We start from the raw sequence: 21,792 nt of genomic DNA, 5'->3' as shown, positions 1-21,792 counted from the left end.
AAACGCAAGGAGATACAGCGAGTAAGACTTCAGGAGGAGTCCGAAGCTCTCCAAGGACTCAAAAGCTTTCCCTCCCTAGGCCTGGCCCTGCAAAGGCCGCACGCACCTCCCTCCCTAGCTCCCAGCCTACACTACCTGACTTTTCCCTAGCTCCCAACCTATGCTTCCCTCATACTTACTTTGGCAGCTTGAGAGAACTTGTCCTGCTCAGGCCGTGAGTGGAGTTCGTAGGTGACCAGGCTGCTGTCTGGGGGGGCCCCAGCTGTAGCCTTCCCCCCTGAACTGCCTTTGCTGCTCCTAGTTGCTTCCAGCTGCAGCAGTAAGCGCCTGGGGCACAAGAACAAGTGAGAATATCCAGACCCAAAGGATGAGGGCTATTTCAATCTCTCTTCTGCCTCACAATTCTCATTAAAGAATGGCTAGACCACCTCCCTCCTGTCCTGCACCGTCCCACTCACTTAGCTAGGGCTCCGTCTGGGTCGGCAAGGTTGATTGCAGCATCTGGCCCCAGAAGCTTCTCCAGGTGGGAAGCCAGCAGCTGCTGCTTCAGGGCGGCCAGCTGCTTAGCCAGCACCACAGGGGTGAGCTTCTCCTCGGAGGCGGACTCCTTCACTGTCGTCTGATGGAGGAGTCCGTAAGACAGGATGGAAGTGAGAAAAAAAGCAACCTTAGAAAGCCATGGCCAGGCTGTTTTATTTACTTTATGTATCTGCATGCATGCGGTGGCCATAAGGGCCTGAAGGGGACATCAGATCCCATGGGACTAGAGTTACAGATGGTTGTGAGGCCCTAAATGGGTGCTGATAATAGAACCTGGATCCTCCGAAGGGGCAGCCAGTGCTCTTAATCTTTCCAGCCACCACTGCCACGTGCCCAGGATAGATTTTAGAACAGCACTGAATTTAACAATGTTAAATATAGATTTGTATTTCCCAGCTCTGGAAACCTCACAGCCCAGTCACTCAGAAGCCAGGGTACGGACGTTACCTTGATCTTCTCCACCTCAGTTGTCAGCTCTTGGACTTCATGCAGTAGTCGTTGGTACTTCTGCTGTGGTGTCTCCTTCACTCCCAGACCCTCTCCAAGCTAGAGACAAGGAGGAAGTTGATGTTACCTGTCCCATTGGAGGGAGCCCTCGGAGTTAATCCAAACCTTGGACCTAAGTCGTAAGGTATCCCTCCTCCACCTGGATCCTCACTACCCTCAAGTTACAGAAGAGAGGGAGACAACAGAGGTCTGGAGACTCCAGAACTGTAGCAGGGAGCACAACACTCTCAAGTGTATCTTGCGTGGACGCCACCCAGACACACTCAGACTAAGACTACATCCCTCAGGCTCAGCAGCTGAGGGCGCTGGCTGCCATCAGAGACCTTCAGTTCCCAGCAGCCATCTGGTGAGTTACAACCGTCTGTAACCTTATTTCTACAGAATCCAATGCTTGCTTCTGGTCTCTCCATACATCAGGCACACACATGGTACATTCATGCAGGTAAATACTCATTTGCACAATATAAAAATAAATAAATCTTAAAAAGAAACAAAACAAAAACCAAAGCCAAGTATGGTGGTACAAGACTTTAATCCCAGCACTTGGAAGGCAGAGGCAGATGATTCTCTGAGTTTGAGGCCAGCTTGGTCTACAGAGCAAGTTCCAGGACAGCCAGGGCTACACAGAGAAACCCTGCCTTGAAACATCAACAAAAACACAACAAAATAATAATAATCCCCCAAATCAAAAAACAAAGACAAAAAAATAAGAGAGAAATTTAAAATAAAGAAACAAAGCCCAAAGCTTAACACTGCTCACTCCCCTGCAGGCTCACCACCCATGGTCATCACACAACAAACCATTTCATAGTCTCCAGACTCATATCCTGTCCTCTTGGTCTTTCCAATGCGATCTGAGAAATCTGTCAAGAGAAGAAGACTACTGAGTGGGCTGGTCTAGGCCCAGTTCAGCCCCAGACCAAGGTGACTGTAAGGGCTGTTCCCAGAAGGCTCCACAAGGGATCGGATCCTCAGGGCTCAGGCAGCATGTTCGCTCTCTAGGACCACCCCCGCACCCCCTCCCCAAGCCTCCAGCCCAGGCTCACCAAGCCCCTTTGTCCCCACTCTCTTGTCCTTGAACTTGTCGTAGGCAGCGTTGGGGTTGACAATGATGTGTTCCACACTTGTGCTGCTCAGTTCCTCCTGAGGGGACAGGGACCTTAGCATTTCTTCTATCCGACAAAGCCCCCAAACTACTAAGACACTGTACTCTATTTTTCCAAGGAGAAAGAAGGGGGGCTCGATTCCAAGCCTCCCACTCAGGCTCAGCCTGGGAAAAGAGAAGCTTCCTGGTAAAGCTGGAGCCTTGGTAGTATAAATATTAACACCCTGATTTAGCTAGGGACAGAGGCGGTGTGACCTCCCCCACCCATTCTGTACATAAGCTTCCCCTCCCTCAGCCCCTCCCAGTTATCTGGCATACACCATGCACTCAGGGCAAGAAACAAACTTGACCTCTCCTGACCTCCCCCTCCCAAAAGTAAATCTTCCCTGGCTAAACAAGTCCACTTAGAGCTGACTCCTCACCCATGCTGGACGGGAAGGAGGCAAGGGCAATATTCTCAATGTAAAATGGCAGGTTTCATCTGTACAAGTAAGATATCAACTCATAGATAGAAGACAACTATTGGCAGAGTGTGTGCTTAGAAGCCTGGTTTCTGGGCTACTGTGGGGCCAGACAGCTCAGGGGATATGGAGGAGCAGCAACAGCTCAGCGGGCTACTATTAAAGGGACACCTTACGAGTGTCCCAGGAGCACCTTAGGCAAGGGCTGTACATAGCCCTCAGCACTGAGAAGCGTGGCACGCGCCCTGGCTACTAGACCACTCTGTTGCACCCAATCAATCAAGTCAGGCACATGCAGAGAGGGGAAACACCGAACCCTAGACCTGAGGCTGACATTCCTTCTTACACATCAACAACTACATCTTCCAACCGGGGAAGGCCACTACAGTGCTCAAGGAAGGGAGGTGCCTAGGAGTGCTGTTTTGTTAGGGGTTGACATCTCCCTGAATCTAGGAAATGAAGCTCAATCGGGTTGCTGCACATTAGAATCCCTTAGAAAAGCCTGCCTGCCTGCCTTCCTTCCTTCCTCCCTCCATCCCTTCCTTCCTGGAGAAGAAAAAGAACAGGCCTGGGCCCATCTCTTAGGTGTGAGCTTAGGTGCTCTCTCTGCCTGTGTGTGGGTGTGTGGGGAACAGGGAGGCGAACCAGGACAGGAGAGAGAGCAATGGCTACGAGGAGGCTCCATCTTCTCCTCTCCAGAGTCACAGGGGGAACGTGGTGGGCGTGGGTGGCAGCCTCAGGCTGAGGACAAGAGAGAAGGCGAGGACAAAGCAGCAGCTTCCCTCCCTTCAGGCAGCTGCTAGGCAGAGGGACAAGACAAGGGCCCAGTGGAGAGAAGAGACATCGGAGTCCCCCTCACCCCTTCCCCTCAGAAGTCCCCACTTGCCAAGTAGCCATGTGGTTTCTGGTCTCTAAACTGCCTAAGGACAGCAGCTCAAGACAGGCAAGCACCGCTGTGCTGCTGGCTCCTGGAAACATGGTTTCTCTCCATAAAAGCCAACAAGGCAGAGGCCCCTTTTCAGACAAGCATGGCGGCACAGGCGTGTAATCCCAGCACCCAGGAAGACGCTCACACTGTAATCCCACCATTTGGGAGGCTGAAGCAGGAGGATAGCTACAAGTCTGCAGCCAGCCTGGTCTTCACTCTGAGTTCCAGGTCAGCTAGGATCCCAAGACTCTACTCAAAAACAAAATCAAAAACAAAACCAAAAAAACCAACTTCTTAAAAAGATGGCCAGCCAGCAGCAGAACACGCTTTTAATCCCAGCACCAAGAAGGCTGGGTCCCTTTTGAGTTCCAGGTCGAGCTAGTCTATAAAGTGAGATCCCATCTTAAAAAAAAAAGAAAAGAGGAGGGATGAAAGGCTGGTGCTGTCGCTTGGTGCTGGAGGACTGACCTTGCAGGCTTGAGCCCCTGCGCTAGACCTCTGCTACCACAAACACACAAATGAAAAAAGAAAAGGAAAGGAAAAGGCACAGGGCACAACCTGAAGAGAAAGTGCTCTATGAGGGACAGAGGGACAGCCTGCGTCTAATAGCTTCCTTAAGTAGGGAGAGCTGGGAACAACAAGGGCCAGCACTGAGGAGAGGCTCAGTGGGTCTCAGCAGTTGCTGTAGAAAGCCTGGGCCAGGAGGGCCACACATGCTGGCCTTCAGCATCTCAGACCTGCCATGCCACTACTGTGTCTTGTGAGACAGGAATGGGTGCTGAGTGTGGGACAGACTAGGAGGTCAAAGGTTTAGTAGAGATGAAAGGATAGAAACACCTGCCCACCACAGCACACCCCATTAAAAAAGCAGACAGAAGGTTGGGCTTCTTACCAGCTCCTTGTGGTTTCCCCAGAGGTGAGAAAATCAAGAGTTAAAAAGGAAAGGGTGTGGGGGAGAGGGATGAGGGAGGGAAAAAAAAGACAAAATTGTTATTAGCAAATTGTCACATGCACTACATGAGTCTTCAAACACTGCACCACAGAGCCCCAGGGGAACCTATCAAAATTTGGGGGCCAAGATTTCTAGCTGAGGTCAGAATGTGCCCCAAAAGAAGGAAGACCTGGAGACCCTTTCCTCTCTGGTGCTGAGGATGCGTGGAGCTTTGCCATTTAGCAGCAGCCATCGGGGAGTGAGTGCTGGACATGAGGAGTTAGCTGCTACAAGCTGAGGCAGAACAGGAAGTGCAAAAGAGAAGGCTCAGGTGAGGGGAAGCTATAGAAATGGCAGGATGTGACACAGAGAAGGTGGAGACTCAGGGGACCTGACCTGAGCGAGCGCCCACAGTCCTCAAGGGAGGCTCTCCCTTAGTAGTTCACGTGGCTAATGTCTAGATCTTACTTCCAAGCAGACTGGTGGACTCCAACTGTGTGCCCTGCCTCTCTAGCTCTGCTGATGGATGGGTGGAAAGGTGGAGGGCTGGTTGACATCGTATGTGAGAAAACCCGCGTGAGGGACAGACATGCACTTCCTCCCTAACAGGTCATCCAGCCCAGTTGCAGCTCCTTTTATTTTGGCCTCTTTTGCCCACATTCAGTGACTCCATGGTCCTACAATGTCCCTGTACACAAGTGGGCATAAGCACCCACAGGAACACACGCAGAGCTACAAGAGAAACAGAGGTACTGTACTTGTTTCTAACTTGCTCTCACCAAGCTAAAAGCAGGCTTGGGAAAAAAATCAAGAAGAGGGAGACCATGGACTGCAAGTGAAGTTCAAACCAAGAGGGAAGAGGCAAAAAAACAAAGCAATCCAGCAAAAACCCACAACAGGCATGAGCAGTGGTGTGTGCTGTATATACCAAGCCTATCTGCATGGGGGTTGGGAGAGGATGAGGGTCAGGCCATAACTCCTAAAATATGTAGTAGAAACAGTTATCCTAGAAATTTGATATACAACAGAAAATTAGAAATGTCTAAGTGCTCTGATCCTGGGTCCAGCTCACCTGGACCCTGGCTCCCACTACCTCTCATTCATGGTTGTTTGGCCAAGTGGCCTTGCCTCAGAGAACTAACCCTAAGGTTCTAAATCAGACAGGGACGGAGGCCACTCTGCTGAGGCTGTTCAGGCTCTATGCAATACTTCAGCCAGGGGGACTTCCGAACCATGGTGACAAGAAACATGGAGAGAGCTGTAGAATAAAACTGTCCAGGACGGACCAGTATAATGCTGGTAGCCCATCATTTCTAAACAAGGAATACAGAAACAGAAAAACTCGGGAAACACAGGTAACCCAAATTATTATCCTAAAATCACACAGAGTACCTTCTCCCATCCTGCTTCTCGACAAAGGCTTAGCATTGGAGAATATCAAAATGGGCCTTTCTCGTCCAATAATTGACAAACAAGGAGGAAGTGGGAGCAAGGGTCTGGCTTTCCCCCTTGCTCTCCACCCTTGTCTACAATGGCTGAAGGCCAGCTCATAAACATTTCTTCTTGCAACTCCTTCCAAGCCTATACCCTATGTTTAAAGGCCTCCATGTTTTGACTCCCTCCTTCCTTCCAGTTTTATTCTGCAGACCTCATAAGGTGAAGAGACAATGATTCACAATGATTCGTGCATCACAGTTGTGTTTCTAAACTTTGATTAATGATCTTTAAATATAAGGCCAGCAAGACCCAAACAGGGACTCCTTGGAATTTGAAACAATCAGCTACAACAATTGCAAAGAGGCAGAGCATTGCATGCAAGATGGCAAATGAACAAACATGCAGAGAAGAAGCACTGAATGGCCTTACTTGTGCAAACTAGTGTCCAGGCAGGGTGGTGAGGAGGGAGGACGGGGGGAAGCATTAGGAAAAACTCAGTAAGTAAACTGCAGCAACAGTCAATGAACACAGTCAGCTCCCTCTGTGACTCGAAACTGTGAGAGAGCAAACCTCAGACAGAAGGCTAATTTTGGGCAGGGGTGGGGCATGCCTCAGTTGGGGGGGGGGGCACCAAGTAGACTCAGAAATCTTCCTTCTCCATGGCCTCGGAGTAGCTATACCATACAGGGTGGGAGAAGCTGAGTCCTGCTCTTCTGAGGCGTCCTTCATTTTCTCTGGTTAAGCCATAAGCAGAGTGCTTTCAGGACCCAAGGCAGGCTGTGGGCCCCAGGAGGGCATTCAGTTTGGGAGGTGGCTTTCCAAAGAGGCCACTCTGAGAAGCCATTGTCTCAGACAGCCAGGGCGTGGCTGAGATGTAGATCTTCCCATACTGTGAAGGGAAGGGCTGCCAGCCTCGGTTTTTTTCCAGCCCATTCCTGTTGTAAAATACTTTACTTCCGGCTAAAATTGTTTTAAAGAAATAGAAGAAAAATTGGGATCATTTGAAAACAAACAAACCAAATCTACTTCTTTCCTGCCCCAGCCTTCCCATTATGGACATCATAGTACATTAATGTCTAAGTTAAACTAGCAATTAAGGTCTAAAGAATATTATTTACTTCCACAGTAACTTTATTTTTTTATTTTCTTGGCAGTAGAGAAATCAAAGGAAGATTAAAGACACTGAAGGGCCACTGGGCCATTCTACTTGATATTCCCTTAGAGTAACACCTGGAAATTAGGTGTGGTGGCAAATGTCTTAAGTCCTAGCACTTGGCCAGCCTGTGCTACATAAAACTACATAGGTAGTTCTAGGCCAGACAGGGCAATACAAGTGAGAGCCTGTTTCAAAAATAAAATAAAAAATAAATTAACATTTGCAGACCTTAAAATTATTTACAAATTGGCCATATTGGTTGTCCCCAGGGAACAAAACTGAGGGGCAGGTAGAAGTGGGGGACTTTTTCACTACACAGCCTTAAACAGTTTTTTTCCCCCTCACAAATATTTATACTTAATTTGAAAACAAATAAAATTAAAGTTGGAAACAATCTGGAGGTTCCTGCAGCGACTGGTCCAGCCGCAGATGAGACATGGACAGGCTCCCAGCCAGCATCCAGGCCTCAGAGCCACAGTGTCTCTGGATTGGGGATGCTCCTCAGGCTGCACATTTACGTCAGCATTATGGGCAGCAGCAGAGCCATTATGTGCAGCTGACTTTCCAAACACGGCCTTCCTAAGGCCCACAGGGACATGTAGGAGCCAGAGACATTAGCTGACATCAGGAAGTAACTTAGCTCTCAGGGCTTCTGATGTGCTGAGGGTCTGTCTCCACACACGCTCCTCTCTGACAAGCTGGCTGAGACACAACAATGGGAGGAGCTGCAGTCACCATATCCACTGTCTGTCTACATCACAGTGACCAGCCGACAGTCTTATCCTCTCCCTGCAAGCTTGGTATTTTACAGGCTGAGGTTCTGAGGCATCTCTGAGCTCACTCCTCATCTTATACTCTCCTGCTCTGAGGACAGAGTTAACGGAGACACCTCTTGGAGTGACAGTGTCACACTCAGATACCATCTGCATTATCCCCAGATAATAAGCTTTGGGGGAAGAGGGATCGGCAGACTGACATGCCAGCAGATACAGAAGCCACCAGGAGCACACTGTGGAGGGAAGGGACAGGAAGTTATTCCCACAGTGTAGGAAGCACTTCCACACGGGAGAACAAGATAAGGAATAAGTGAGCACGCCAAGCCATGCCAGTGTAAGGCAGCTGCCAACATTCCTCACAAGTAACCAGCCCCACAGACACGGCCACAGGACGGACACACACACACTGGGCCTGCTGACCAGGTCCCCATGACTCTGGCCACGCCTCCACTGAGATCTCCTAGCATCAGTGAGAGCCCAGCCTAGCTCAGCTCAGTTTGCTGTGGAGCTAATACAACACAATCTATAGAGGTCATCGCTGGACCTCTGTACCCCCAGGACTGTACTGACTGCTGTTCATTCACCCTGGGCTTTCTCTTATGTTACCTATACGTATCCTAACTCCTATACTTCCTATACACAGTCTAATAGTCATGTAAAAGGGCTCCTTTGGGGCATCTCTTCCTCTGCAATTGGCAAAAACCAAAACAGAATGAATAAATTCCTGGTTAAAGTGTGTCCCCCCCGCCCCTGACTCCTCAGAGCACACAGAGCAGACTTAATATATTACTATCGTCTTTTCTCTGCTGATTACAGTATTTATGTTATTCCTCAAAATGATCTTGGTCTGACCAGGTGTGTGGTTTTCTGACATTTCCACGTCATTTGCTTCCACCTTCCCTAATGGCTGTTCAAATTCAAGTTCTTGCTAAATACTAATGAGAATTTAATTTAATGAGTGAAATATCTTATAAAATAAAAAGGGTCAGACTGGAGAGATGGCCCAGCAGTTAAGAGCACTGGCTGCTCTTCCAGAGGTCCTGAGTTCAATTCCCAGCAACCACATGGTGGCTCACAACCATCAGTAATGGGATCTGATGCTCTCTTCTAGTGTCTGAAGACAGCTACAGCGTGCTCATATAAATAAAATAAATCTTAAAAACAACAACAACAACAAAAATGTCTACTCCAACCTTAAACGATTTACTATGTTCAAGCTTTATAATTCAATGCACAGATTAGACCCTGGGGACTAACTAATCACTAGTCCAGAATGTAACTGCTTTGAGATATCTCAATTGTATTTAATAAGACTTGGGTTTTACAGGTCTTGTTAGCTGTAATCTCACTGGCTCGACTCTCCTTTCTGGTATTGTTCATTGATGGCTGCCAGCTGCTGGGCAAGGCCTTTGAAAGCCCTGAGACCTCCACACCATCCAGGCTGGGGTTGGCATACCCACTTATTGTTGTGGCTTGCCAGAGAAGGAAAAGGACCTGTATGTAACTGTGTAACTGGGGAGAAAGGTCAGAGTCCAGAGGGATCCTGAGGTAGCACACAGTCTTACCGCATCAAACTCTGCTTGATCATCCTCAGGTAGGTCGCTGGTTTCATAAACGTCTGGCTCGTTCCTGGCCTGTAGGGAGAAGCGGTGACCACCCAAACTCATTACCCAGCATTCATCTCTTATCCCATTTCCTTTGAACAAGGTACTGCAAAACCTGACTGTCATTCAAGGATTCTGCCCTCCACCTCCCCTGTCAACTCTATGTCCGTTTCATCCAGTGGGATGACCACAGGTACAAACTGGGATCTGGGATAAAACGTCCATAGTGAAAGAAAGACGCTACCCTGAACATGGCTGAGAGGCCAGTCCTTGGTAATTATCTTGTCCTAATCTGGTGAGGGTTTCTTGAGTTGAGGCCCTGCACATCACTGTACAAGGGTTGAGAGTGACTCAGGACCTTAGTTCTCAAGGTCCGGTGTGCCAACCCCCCGCCCCCAACCCTGAGAATGCAGAGGGCAGCATCAACGGAGGGTACATGCCGGCTTGTGCACGAGGAGCAAGCACACAGGTGCTCGCAATGCACAGAGCTCCCCACTGGCACAAGGTTTCTGCAACAGTGACCTCTTCCCTGGCAAGATGAAAGCCCCCAAGTGGCCTGGTGAGTACGGCTGGAGTCAGGATGCGGGGGCGGGCAATCGGGAAATTTGGGGCGACAAGGGCACTGTTGACATGGACGGTAAAGACATTCGGGCTCAAGTGGTAAGCGCCCGGAGGCGATTTCTGGGCAGAGAAACCGGCTACTGCCAGAAAGGGGGCCCGACGCGGTCCAACGGCCCGGCCCAGTCCGGTCTGGAGTCCAGAAGGTGCTGCGGGCCGTCGAAGGTCGAGCGGCGGGAACCTTTGGGGCTAAGGGACTGCCAGCGGGAGGGGTCGTGGGCTGGCTTCTTGTTGGGGGTCCTCGGGAGGTCGGGGGCGCGGTCTGGGGAGCCGGGCCCGGCCCTGTACTCACAATGCCGGGGAGATCGGCGTATTTAGGGTCCGCCATGGCGGCGGCGAGGCGGGGCTGGGGGACCGAGGCCTCGGAGGAGCCGGGGCTGGTGACCGAGTGGGGGAGAGGCTGGGTCCGGGTCCCCAGCAAAGGCGACGATAAGGGGAGCGGCGGAGGAGCAGAAAGTCTCGCGACAGGAGCAGGCCGGCAGGAGGCGGGGGACAGCAAAAGTCGCGAGGACAGCCGGCTACCACACCCCTGGACAGGCTGGGATTGGTGAGAGCGACAGGGAATGAGGTAATGGCGAGGAGACGCCGCCTAGCATTGTGGGATGTGTAGTCCTGGTCTTCTGGGGCTTGGGCAGGGAGCGACAATAACAACGTTAGGGAGCTATTGCATACAGTTTATCTCCTTTCGTTCTTAATAGTCTATGAAAGGAGTTTCATTTATTTATTTTTTTTTTTTTTTNGTTTTTCGAGACAGTGTTTCTCTGTGTAGCCCTGGCTGTCCTGGAACTCACTTTGTAGACCAGGCTGGCCTCGAACTCAGAAATCCGCCTGCCTCTGCCTCCCGAGTGCTGGGATTAAAGGCGTGCGCCACCACGCCCGGCTGAAAGGAGTTTCATAATTCCTGCTTTAGAAAACCTAGATATTGGTTACATGAAACCACACAGCTCTCCACGTTGTAAACAACAGCAAGATTTAGTAAACATTTAAAGAATAGAAAAGTGAGGCCATCTTTTCAGGTTAGGGCTTCTGGACAAAATAGAGGGTCCCTAGTTAAATTTTAATTTCAGGAGCTGGAAAGATGTCCCAGGGGTTAAGAGCACAGTCCTCTTGTAGAGGACCTGGGATCTATCCCCAGCATCCGGATAGTGGCTCACAACCATTTATAACTCCAGTACCAGGTGCCCTCTTCTGGCCTCTGAGGGCACCATACACACACGTGGTACACTGACATACATGCAAACAAAACACCCATACACATAAAATAAATAAATAATGACAATTTTATAGAAGTTAATTTCAGGTAAATAACTAACAATTGTTAGTATAAGCATGCTTCTTATATTTCTGATATGCATATAATAATCTGAAACCCAAATTCGTCTGAGGGTGCTATTTCTTCTTCTTTTTTTCTTCAAAAGTCTGGACATCTTAAATGAAAAAGCGCTGGCACACAGTCTGACTAAACTCTCCATGATGGTCATCAATTTCATTAATAGTTCCCCAGAAATTAGGAGGAAGGAATTTGACACAGGTCTCAAACTATAGTTCAGGGTGGCCTGGAACTCACTTTTCAGGGCTGGGGATTGAACTCAGGACCTTACATATAGTAGCTTTGGGTCCAGTCAACAACCAATCTTTCTGGAAGAGAGATACAGTATGGGTAATCTTACTTTGCCACATCAATGCATGACAATAGAAACCCCAATTATTTCATTTAATTTGTTTCTTTGTGTGTGTGTGTGTGTGGTGTGTGCACACACATAAGTGTGGAGATCAGAGGACAGCTGTTATTCATCTGCTTTCTCTTCCCACCATGGGGGTCCTGCAGATCAAACTCAGTTGTGTGGCAAGCCCCTTCACCTGCTGAGCCATCTCACTGACCCATTTTTAAAACAGAAGGATAGGCTGGGTGTGGTGGCACATGCCTGGTCTAGTGAGTCCCAGAATCTCTATGTAGCTCCAACTGTCTCAAAACAAGAACAGAAGAGGAGAAGGAGGAAGGGGGTTGGGGCTGGGATGGGAGGTGGGAGACAAATAGAAAACCTACTATGTGCTAGTAGAGAAATAAAAAGGCACACTCAGGATAAAACGAAGTCCTCAAGCCAGACACAGTGCTGTCCACATATATTCTCAGCACTTGGTAGCCTGGGTAGGAAGAATACAGGAACAGGCTAGCCTGTGTAAGGACCCCCCCACCCCCACCCCCCGGCCAGGCCCCATCTCAAAAATTAAAATAACGGAAAATAGAGGATGAACTGACGCAGCTGTATAAAAACCTTGTTGGGGGCATGTGTGGGCACACATACCCACTGAACTCTTGCCTCTCTGAACTGTCATTTTGAAGTCACTAAGGATGCCACCTCCTTGCCTCTAGAGGCTGGACGTTGGTATATTTCCTGAGCTTGCAAGATGCTGCAACCTTCAGAAATAGTGCCAAACGACCGAGGGTAGCGTACCTGAATTAGGAACTCGCCATTCTCATTCCTGACTTCTGCCCAAGCCTCGGCCTCTGTCACCATGAGCTCCAGGTCATGTATTGGGCTTCTTTCTGTCGGTTCCCTTAAGAGTCAACGAGTGTGACTAGTGAAGGCCCGGCTCAGCTGGTATCTGGCCGGTTAGGGCTTGTTTGTCTAGGCCACCGCCCTCTCACCCTTCCCCCATAATAGCTAACTGACCCTAGACACTGGCCAGTTTCTGAGTCAAGGCCTCCACCCCCTCCCTTCTGCCTTCTCCCATCACCCCATCCTCCCCTTGGCTGGAACCTCAAGCCCTGCATCCGAGCTCTCTGTTGACAAGCAGAGGCTGTGACATTGAGCGAAATCAATTTGACCAGCTCGTGGTGTTCCTGTTTTGGGCTGCGGAGGAGACAGGACAAGAACTCTCTGGGCTTGGCTCTTTGTCCTCTTTTCTTCCTTTCTTTTCTTCCTTTCCTTTCTTTTCTTTTCTTTTCTTTTCTTTTCTTTTCTTTTCTTTTCTTCCTTTCCTTTCCTTTCCTTTCCTTTCCTTTCCTTTCCTTTCCTTTCCTTTCTTTTCTTTTCTTTTCTTNTCTTTTCTTTTCTTTCTCTCTCTCTCTCTCTCTCTCTCTCTCTCTCTCTCTCTCTCTCTCTTTCTTTCTTTCTTTTCTTCCGGTGTGGAAACTGGGAGAAGAAAAGAATGGAGACTCTGTCCAAAGGTAACTAGGGCAGTAAACACACAGAGATACTGAGCCTGTCTGAGACCCAAACGTAACTCTTTGCCCTGGAAGCTCCTCACAGCAGGACCTCTGGCCCTTTGTTCCTTTCCTCAGGCTGCTACACGCCTGTTCTCTTGCAAAAGCTGCCCTGCCTACCCATATCCCACCCCAACCTTAGAGGTCTTGATGAGAACTCCATCTGTCCCTGAATGGCTGGAAGATAGCTTGTCTTCCCTTCTATTATTATATTATATTTACTTCTATTATATATTATATTATTACCACCTGATTATCACCAGACGGTAGCACTTTCTGTGAAGAAAGGGAGAGGAGTAGGCAAGACCTGCCTGTCTTTTCTCCATGCCATGGGATCTAGACTTCACTTCTGTAGCTTCGCACCCATAAAGGCTCACTGGCTCATTGTACATCTGAGGAGCAGAAAGAGGCTGGGAAAGGGAGGATAAGTGTGATTTAAATATGAAAAGTGGGGTGTAATGGGTGGGGTTTTTTTGTTTGTTTGTTTTTTGTTTTTGGTTTTGGTTTTGGTTTTGGTTTTTTTGGCGGGGGTGTGTGTTCTGGAATTAAGGGAATGGGAGGCCCGTAGGTGCTCTTTCCCAGGCAGGCGACAGGCCCACCTTAGTCCTCTTTTCCATTCCTGTAGGTGGAGTCTAAGGAGGAGCAGACAGGTCGAGTGTAGCAAAGTGAGCTGTGTGGGGAAGGGGTGAGGACAAGGTTATTCGCGAGCCTCCAAATCAAGGAACCAGGTGAGCCTAAGTCAAACTCCACCTTGGAGTGGTCTCTGTCCGGAGGATCACCCCCTGCGAAGGAAACCCCACCCCCGCGGCTCCGGCGCGCCCCGCCCAGGCCCGCAGCGCGGCTGCAGCGCGAGGGGCGGAGAGGCACAGCGCGGCGAGAGGACCAGACGCCCAGGTCGCCCAGTGCCGCAGGACACCGAAAGCGCATCTTCGCCGAGGCGTTCCAGCTGCTCCCTTGGCCTCAGCGACAGATCACCTGTCCTCTGCCTCGACCCCAGCCCAGCGTCCCCTTCCTCCGGAGCACACGCTACCCTTGCAGTCGGAGACGCGCCCAGCCCCTCGTCGTCGTCGACCACCATGGCGGAGACTAACAACGAATGCAGCATCAAGGTGCTTTGCCGATTTCGGCCCCTGAACCAGGCCGAGATTCTGCGGGGGGACAAGTTCATCCCCATTTTCCAAGGGGACGACAGCGTCATTATTGGGGTGAGTGCTACATCCGAAGGAATTAGAGGAGGAAGCGGGATGCAAAAATCTTTTCACCCCCAAGACTTAGTCCCTCTGCCTGTCATCCTGCAGCAGCTCAGGGATGCTCAGCCTCCATCTACTCCGCCGCAGCCCCTCCTCTCCCCTGCATCAGGATGACTGGGTGTGGCCTGCCGAGGCCTGCAGCCAAGTCTCTGCAGAGTAGAAGGGGGCTCCTTTCCAGTCATCAGGAACCCCAACTTGTCTTTGCTACTCTCTTGCAATGTTCCCACCCCTTAGAGCCAGTTCCCTGCCTTTGTGGTGTTTTCCCTCTCCCCTAGAGAAAGCGCATTTTCCCTTTGTTATTGGCTCTCATCTCTACCCTAACCTCCACGAAGGGAGGGGAAGGTTAGTGGATGGGCTAGATCGGAAATGAGAAGTCTAGGGCCTCTGTGGAGGAATGAATGGGAGTGGGTTCTAGGACGAGCCCTTCCATCATCGCCTTAAGTAGTTGCTGCCTGGACTTGGGGGGAGGGAGCAGAAATCTGGTGAAGGGTTTTCTGGGAAAGCAGTACAGGGATGCCACACCCAATTGGAGAGTTAGCCTCTAGGATCCTAAGGGCCTGTGTGCCTTTCTATCCCGAGTGTAGTATCAAGAGGATTTCAGATCCTAAGCCCTCCCAGGTCAAAGTGCCCAAATCCTGAGTTTGTACATACTTGCTTATTCATCTCAGTCTTGAAGATCCAATACAAGGTAGTGCGAGTGCTACCTCGTCATGGCAGCCCTCCCCCAAGGAGATCGTCAGGCGAATTAATACTCTCTGTGCACTTGGTGTTCTGTGCTTAGGACTGAAGTCTCAAGATTGCAGTAAGCAGTGTTCATTCTTCCGTTTTGCAGACAAGGAGATTGAGGTTCAAGGAAGTTGAATGACTTTCTCAAGGTCATGCCGAGACTCCGTAGATCTGCTAGTCTACAGAACTGAGCTTGAGTCTGTGACTCCAAAACTCACATGGTTTTCCTTTATGCCACCCCACCTCCCCAGATTTCCATTCCAGGCCATTGTGATGGCCTAAAGGGGCCGCTCAGTCTTGCTCCTTCCACCTTTCTTAGGGTGCTAAGGACTTTCAGGGTATGAGGATCTGAGGTCCAGTTCTGTAGGACTTTGGGGGTACTGAGCCAAGAAGTTGTTGTTAGTATCAGATGGGAGGAGCAGCTATGAAGGCAGTCGTCAAGGTCAGGATGACTCTTGAGTGCCTTGGTCCACAGTGCTGGGCATAAAGCAACCAGAGAGGGGACACCTGCACCTTCTGAGTTAGGCAATGTAATCGTGTCTAGGAGAAGCTCCAAGCTCCTACCCCTAGCCTGTCTTAGTCTCACAGAGTGAACTCCGTGGGTGTTTTTTGTATTATGTGTGCCTTTGTCACAGGAGAGTATCTCTGTTTTGCCCGAGGGTCTTTGCTGTTTGGTCAGTGTGGCCAGGTTAAAATACAGTCCCTATCAACCCTGGGGACCCCACCTCTCTCTGAGTAACCTGGCTGGCTGGCTTCTTAAGTGGAGAATTTGCAACTTGAGGTCCCTTCAAGTTATAAAGACTGAAAACCAGGAGAGAGTAGCCATGGGATGCACACCCACCGGGGTCTACTTTAATGCTACCGTCCCTGTTCCAGCTTTATCTGCTCTATGAAGACGGACTCCTTTTAGGCTCTGCGGGTCATCCTGGTGTGGGATGGATCCTGGCCTGTGACACACCAGGGAAGGGGGAGGGTGAAAAGAAACCCATGGCTCCCTGGTAACACAGCTTCTGTCTCAGCTCCATAGCTGATCTTCTATATCTGTTCTGCCAATCCTTATGGGGCTCTAACTCAGTCTGAATCTTCCCTTGCCCAAGGAAAGCCTCCTGTTAGTCTCTTACTCCAGATGTAAGTTCTTATAGGGGCCATTTTGTCTCAGGCAACATCCTTAGAGCTGCCTGCATTCTGGACGTTCATTCTTCACTCAGCCAAAGGATGGCCACGGTATTTTGGGGGAGGTCCTTGAAGACTCCAGTAGAGTCACAGCAACTCCCTCTCACCTCTCCCTTGTTTTCTACTCCAGCTCTGTGTGTGTGTGGTGGTGGGGGACTGCCTACTGAGGAGTGGAAGAAGCCGCTTTGGAATGTCTGGGTAGATGAGGGAGGACACACTGGGGTTGAGTGGGAGAGGACAACTCCCCAGAGCCAGCAGCCCTGCTCCCTCCTGTGACGTGCTCCCCTCTCCTCTGATCCCTCCTGTGACGTGCTCCCCTCTCCTCGAAGCCCTGCAGTTAGGTAGTTGCTCTAGGCTTCAGAGGCCCTTCTGTTGCTGGGCTGCATTCTGCTTGCAGAGGGTAGAACAGCAAGATGGAGAGACAGCTCTGTAGGCCTCATCTCTTTCTGAAGTGTAAGGAATGGGATTTGACAAAGTCAGCAGTCCTTGTCACAGAAGAAGGCTGGTGGGACACAGTGTGTGTGAGCTGTTGTCTTGGTTTGCTCTTTTACACTTAGAATCTGGTCTGACGTTTTCACTGGGCTCATCTTTGTTCCAGCCTGGACCACTGCATCCGTGCCAGATGTGGGGGAGGGGAACAGCAAGAAATCAATCAAAGTCAATCTTTCCCCCACCCCCCTTTTCAGCTGTCCAAAGCTTCTTTCCTCGGGTCTCCTAAAAGATAAATGAATTCTGCTTTTAGGTGTTTTGAAACAGGGTTTCTCTGTGTAGCCCTAGCTGTCCTGGAACTCACTCTGTAGACCAGGCTGGCCTTAAACTCACAGAGATCTACCTGCCTCTGCTCCTCTGCTCCTCTGCCCCTCTGCCCCTCTGCCCCTCTGCCCCTCTGCCCCTCTGCCCCTCTGCCCCTCTGCCCCTCTGCCCCTCTGCCCCTCTGCCCCTCNCTCTGCCCCTCTGCCCCTCTGCCCCTCTGCCCCTCTGCCCCTCTGCCCCTCTGCCCCTCTGCCCCTCTGCCCCTCTGCCCCTCTGCCCCTCTGCCCCTGCCTCTGCTTCTGCTTCTGCTTCCCAAGTGCTGGGATTAAAGGCATACACTACCTCTGCCCGGGTTATTGTTTTTTTTCATGACACTTATGTATTTTGTTGTATGATACCTGTGGTGGGCATGCATGTGCCACAGCACACATGTGAGCGTCAGAGGACAGCTTTCAGGAGTCAGTGTTCTGTCCCGTGTAGGTCTTAGGAACTGAACTAATAATACCAGCAGCACTTTCACCCACTGGGCCATCTCTCTGGCCCAGTTTTGCTCTGTTTTGTTTTTTGAGACAGACCTTCCCATATGCCTCGGCGCAGTCTGGAACTCTATGTATTCCAGGCTGCACTTTGTCCATCCTCCTGTCTCAGCCTCCTGAGTGTTGGGATCTCGGGCATGTGCTACCATCGTGACTTCAAGGGTCCTGAAGGGAAAGTAAGGGTCTCTTTAGCTTTGAGGGAAGTGTCATGGAAGATGCAGAGCTGAGGCAGTGTTCATTGTGGCTAGTGTCGCTCAAGCGTTACCATGGCAACAACCCCCCAAGGATGTTACCATAGAATAGAGCCTGGTGCTTGAAGATTTGGGTTCTACCAAAGGCTTTCTCAACAACTAAGTAGGTCTCTAGATCCCTAATTTTGGCTCCCCATTAACATCAATCAGCACATGTGATGCAAAGTCATCACGGGATTCTGGGAACTTCCTGAGCCAGTGCATACACTAATGAAGGGAACCCAGAGAGGGTTCAAAGACAGCATGGCGCCCGACTGTGGGACTTTGTGAGGAGAGTCTCCAGAGAAGGCTAGAGGGAGTGTGGAGCTTGCAGGGCTGGGAGAGAGCATCCCTGAGGTGTGGAGGCTCTGCAGGGCTATTGCTAATGCTACAGGTCACCATTCAGCTCCAAGCTTTGCCATTGGCTGGTGTACAGTTACTAGGGGGAGGAGGGGGAAGGAGGCCCCTTGAAGAGACTCGCGGAGAACCCTTCCTGCAGTGGTGTCCAGGCTAGACAAGGGAGTGGTGAAAGGCCGGTTCTACTTGAAAACAGTTTGAGAAGTGCAGCTGGGGAGGGGAGGGCCACGCGACGACAAGCAGAGGTGAAGCTGTAAGGAGGAGGAGCTGAGGAGATGACTCACGGTTGGCGTTTGCTGTTCCATGGCCACTCTGAGCATGGAAACGGTGCCCACCATATCATAGCTGTGTGACGGTGGGAGAGCTGCCAGGCCACCCCAAACCTCAGTTTCCTCTTTTATAAAGTGAGAATAACAATACTTAACCCCTAGGATTACTGTGCCCATTACATGAGACACCGTGCACAAACTGCACCATGCTAATAGGCACATGATATCATCTCTGCTTTTAGCGTTTGCTTGGGGAGTTGGAGTCTATGTAGTGTGTGCACGTATGTGTGCGCATGCACATGTGTGTGAGAGAGTGAGCATGCACATATCCCTATATGCAGAGGCCAAAGGAGAACGTCTGCGTCCTCTTCTGTCACTGGCCACCTGTTCCCTTGAGACAGTCTCTTACTGAATCTGAAGTTACTATTGTGGCCAGGGGTCCCCTGGGATCCACCTGTCCCTACCTCCCAATACTAAGGTTACAGGCACAGGCAGCCGTGCCCAGGTTTTACATGGATTCGATCCAGCTTCTCTCGCATGCACAGCTGTGCTCTTACTTACCGGGTCACCTCCCAACCTCGGTTATTAAAATTACATAAATAAATTAATTAATTAGTGGAGTTGGAGTACACACATCACAGAACACCAGTGCAGGTCCCAGGACAACGTGCAGGAGTTCAGTTCTCGCCGTCCACCCAGTGAGTCCGTGAATGGAACTCGGGCAGTCAGGTGGTTTGGCAGCAGACACCTCTATCTGCTGAGCCATCTAGCCAGCCCTGGTTCATTGAGACAGATTCTTGCTGTGTGGCCCTGGCTGGCCTGTAAGTCACTGTGTAGTTCAGGGTGGTTCACATTCAAGCTCGAGGCCCCCTTCCCGCCTCAGCCTCTCGAGTGGCATTGCGGGTGTGTGCCCCCAAATAAACAGATTAACAGCTAAAATGTTAGCTGAGCGCTATGGTGCACGCCCTGTGAATCCTAGCACTCGGGAAGCTAAGGCAGGAGGATTGGAACTCTGAGGCCAACTTGGACTCTACGGAGACCGTGTCTGAAAAAGAAGGTATGGAAGCCAGGGCGTGGTGCCGCATGGTGGCACATGCCTTTAATCCCAGCACAGGGTAGGTATAGGCAGGTGGATCTCTGAGTTTGAGGCCAGCCAAGGCTACATAGAGAAACGTTGTCCCCCAGAACCAAAAACCAAACCAAACAAACAGAAGGTGGGGAAGGAATTGCTGAGGAGATGGCTCAGAGGTTAAGAGCACTGGCTGCTCTTCCAGAGGACCTGGGTTCAGTCCCCAGAACCCTCATAGGAACTCACAACTGTCTGTAACTCCGGTTCCAGGGAATCAGCTACACTTTTTCTGATCTCCACAGGCACTGGGCATGCAGATGGTACACACACATACATATATACATGTAAAGAGACACTCATACGAATATGATAAAAGTAAATGAAATCGTTTTTTTAATATGTCTTGTCTCTGCACAGGCCTAATTTGGAAGTGCTAAACACTCTGTCCTCTTATGAATGGTTGCATCCAAACCTCTTCCTAGTCGATATCTGTTTATTCAACAAACACAGGGAGTCGCTGGGTTCCAGAGACTGTGCTTGGTGTTGGGAATTTGGACGGGTGTGGTCCTTGGGGACATTCTAGACCTGGGTGGTGATTTGAAACTTCGGAAGAAGCCGGGGCAGCGGCAGCAGTGGCCCATCAGAAGGCATCCTTCTAGCAGGGCATGGCTGCAGTGGTGCTGATTATAGCACTTGGAAGCCCAGAGGCAGGAATGAGGACTGTGAGTCGCAGGCTAGCCTGGGCTACCTAGCAAGGTCCTGTCAGAAGCAAGCAAATGGCATTTACCAGCTCTGTGTTAATTTCCTTACCTTCCAAGAAAAATCCTTTTTTAACACACGACACCTTTAATCTCAGCACGCTGGGAGCAGAGACAGGTGAATCTCTGTGAATTCCAGGCCAGTCAGGACTACACAGTGAAGTCCTGCTCCCAAACAAAAGACAAAACCAAAACCTCACAACATACCAACAAAACAAAAATGATATGTAGCTCAGACTGACCCCAAGCTCTTGGGGATCCCCCTGCCTCAGCTGCCCAGTGCTGAGCATACAGGCATGTACCACCATGGTTAGCAGATGAAAAATCTTAGGTTACATCACTTAAGGTGGAGGCAGGAAGACCATGTTTGAGGCCATGGGGCTGCTGGGCTCCATACAAAACAAGTGAAAAAAAAAACCCCAAAACAATAAAAAAGAGCTAGAAATTGGGGTTGAGGGGCCAGACAAGAAATATGAAGCAATGAAGTCATAACATTTGTCATGGTTGATCACAAGAATGGTAAATGCACCCATTCCTTAGGTCTTAAGTGTCTTTTATCCTCCTCACGGGCCTGAGAGCCCCGCCCATCTTCTCTCTGCACTCCTTTCCAGCCAGGCAAGCCTCAGCTTCAGCATTTGGAGAGCGCCCGCCATCTTATTCATCCAGCGCTTACTGGAATTCTACCATTGGGAATGTTTTGAAAGTGTGTAGATTTGCGTGTGTTGGTTCCCGTGTTCCCGGGGGGCGGGGGGAGGCAGGAGGGACCAGCCTGAGTGGAAAGTTATATTTAGCCCCCTTTGGCTGGATGCCTGGCTCCAGGCAGCATGGTGGAGAATCATTGGAGGAGAAGAGAGGCACGTCATTGGTCTGAGATAGACGTGCTGTGTTTCTGTTTCTGACCACTGGGTGGAAGAAACATGGATGTGGATCAAAGTTAGAGAATTAAGGTAGACTTTTTTTTTTTTTTTTAAATAGCATTGGGTCGGGCAGTGGTGGTGCACACCTTTAGTCCCAGCACTTGGAAGGCAGAGACAGGCGGATTTCTGAGTTCAAGGCCAGCCTGGTCTACAGGACAGCCAGGACTACACAGAGAAACCCTGTCTTGAAACACCAAAAAAAAAAAAAAAAAAAAGTTAAAGACAAAAAGCAGATAGAAAATACAAAAAAAAAAAAAATCATTCTTACTTCACCATTCTAAGAAAATAATTTTTATTTCCTGTTTGGTTTCTGTTGTTCTTTGGTTGGTTGTGTGTGTTGGGGGGTTGTTGTTCTTGATATTTTTGAACTCTTTAAAAATGTTTAAATTAGCCGGGCGTGGTGGCGCACGCCTTTAATCCCAGCACTCGGGAGGCAGAGGCAGGCGGATTTCTGAGTTCGAGGCCAGCCTGGTCTACAAAGTG

At 50.0% G+C, this 21,792-nt stretch overlaps 2 protein-coding genes across 7 annotated transcripts in view; one reads left to right on the top strand and one right to left on the bottom strand.

Annotated features, from left to right (window-relative positions):
* Positions 1-12,662, bottom strand: part of Dctn2 (dynactin subunit 2) — a 17,769-nt gene extending 5,107 nt beyond the window's left edge. The window contains exons 1-9 of one of the 6 annotated variants that reach the window (XM_029482389.1): positions 12,520-12,662; positions 9,407-9,475; positions 6,339-6,347; positions 4,434-4,439; positions 2,094-2,190; positions 1,849-1,910; positions 988-1,086; positions 459-619; positions 180-327 (exon numbers count right to left, since the gene is read on the bottom strand). In XM_029482389.1, the coding sequence (XP_029338249.1) occupies positions 180-327; positions 459-619; positions 988-1,086; positions 1,849-1,910; positions 2,094-2,190; positions 4,434-4,439; positions 6,339-6,347; positions 9,407-9,475; positions 12,520-12,582 (714 nt within the window). In that variant the 5' untranslated portion in view covers positions 12,583-12,662. Of the gene's footprint in view, positions 1-179; positions 328-458; positions 620-987; positions 1,087-1,848; positions 1,911-2,093; positions 2,191-4,433; positions 4,440-6,338; positions 6,348-9,406; positions 9,476-10,355; positions 10,603-12,519 lie in introns of those variants that run through there. The other 5 variants (XM_029482390.1, XM_021173562.2, XM_021173564.2 and 2 more) reach the window with 5 other exon arrangements.
* Positions 12,663-13,961: 1,299 nt separating this feature from the next.
* Kif5a (kinesin family member 5A) overlaps positions 13,962-21,792 on the top strand; it is a 38,291-nt gene continuing 30,460 nt past the window's right edge. The window contains exon 1 of the mRNA XM_021173508.2: positions 13,962-14,476. Within this exon, the coding sequence (XP_021029167.1) occupies positions 14,348-14,476 (129 nt within the window). The 5' untranslated portion in view covers positions 13,962-14,347. The remainder of the gene's footprint in view (positions 14,477-21,792) is intronic.

This window comes from Mus caroli, chromosome 10, assembly GCF_900094665.2.
Source record: "Mus caroli chromosome 10, CAROLI_EIJ_v1.1, whole genome shotgun sequence".
NCBI lineage: Eukaryota > Metazoa > Chordata > Mammalia > Rodentia > Muridae > Mus > Mus caroli.
The sequence above is the reverse complement of the archived record's forward strand: the minus strand, read 5'-3'. Positions and strand labels throughout refer to the sequence as shown.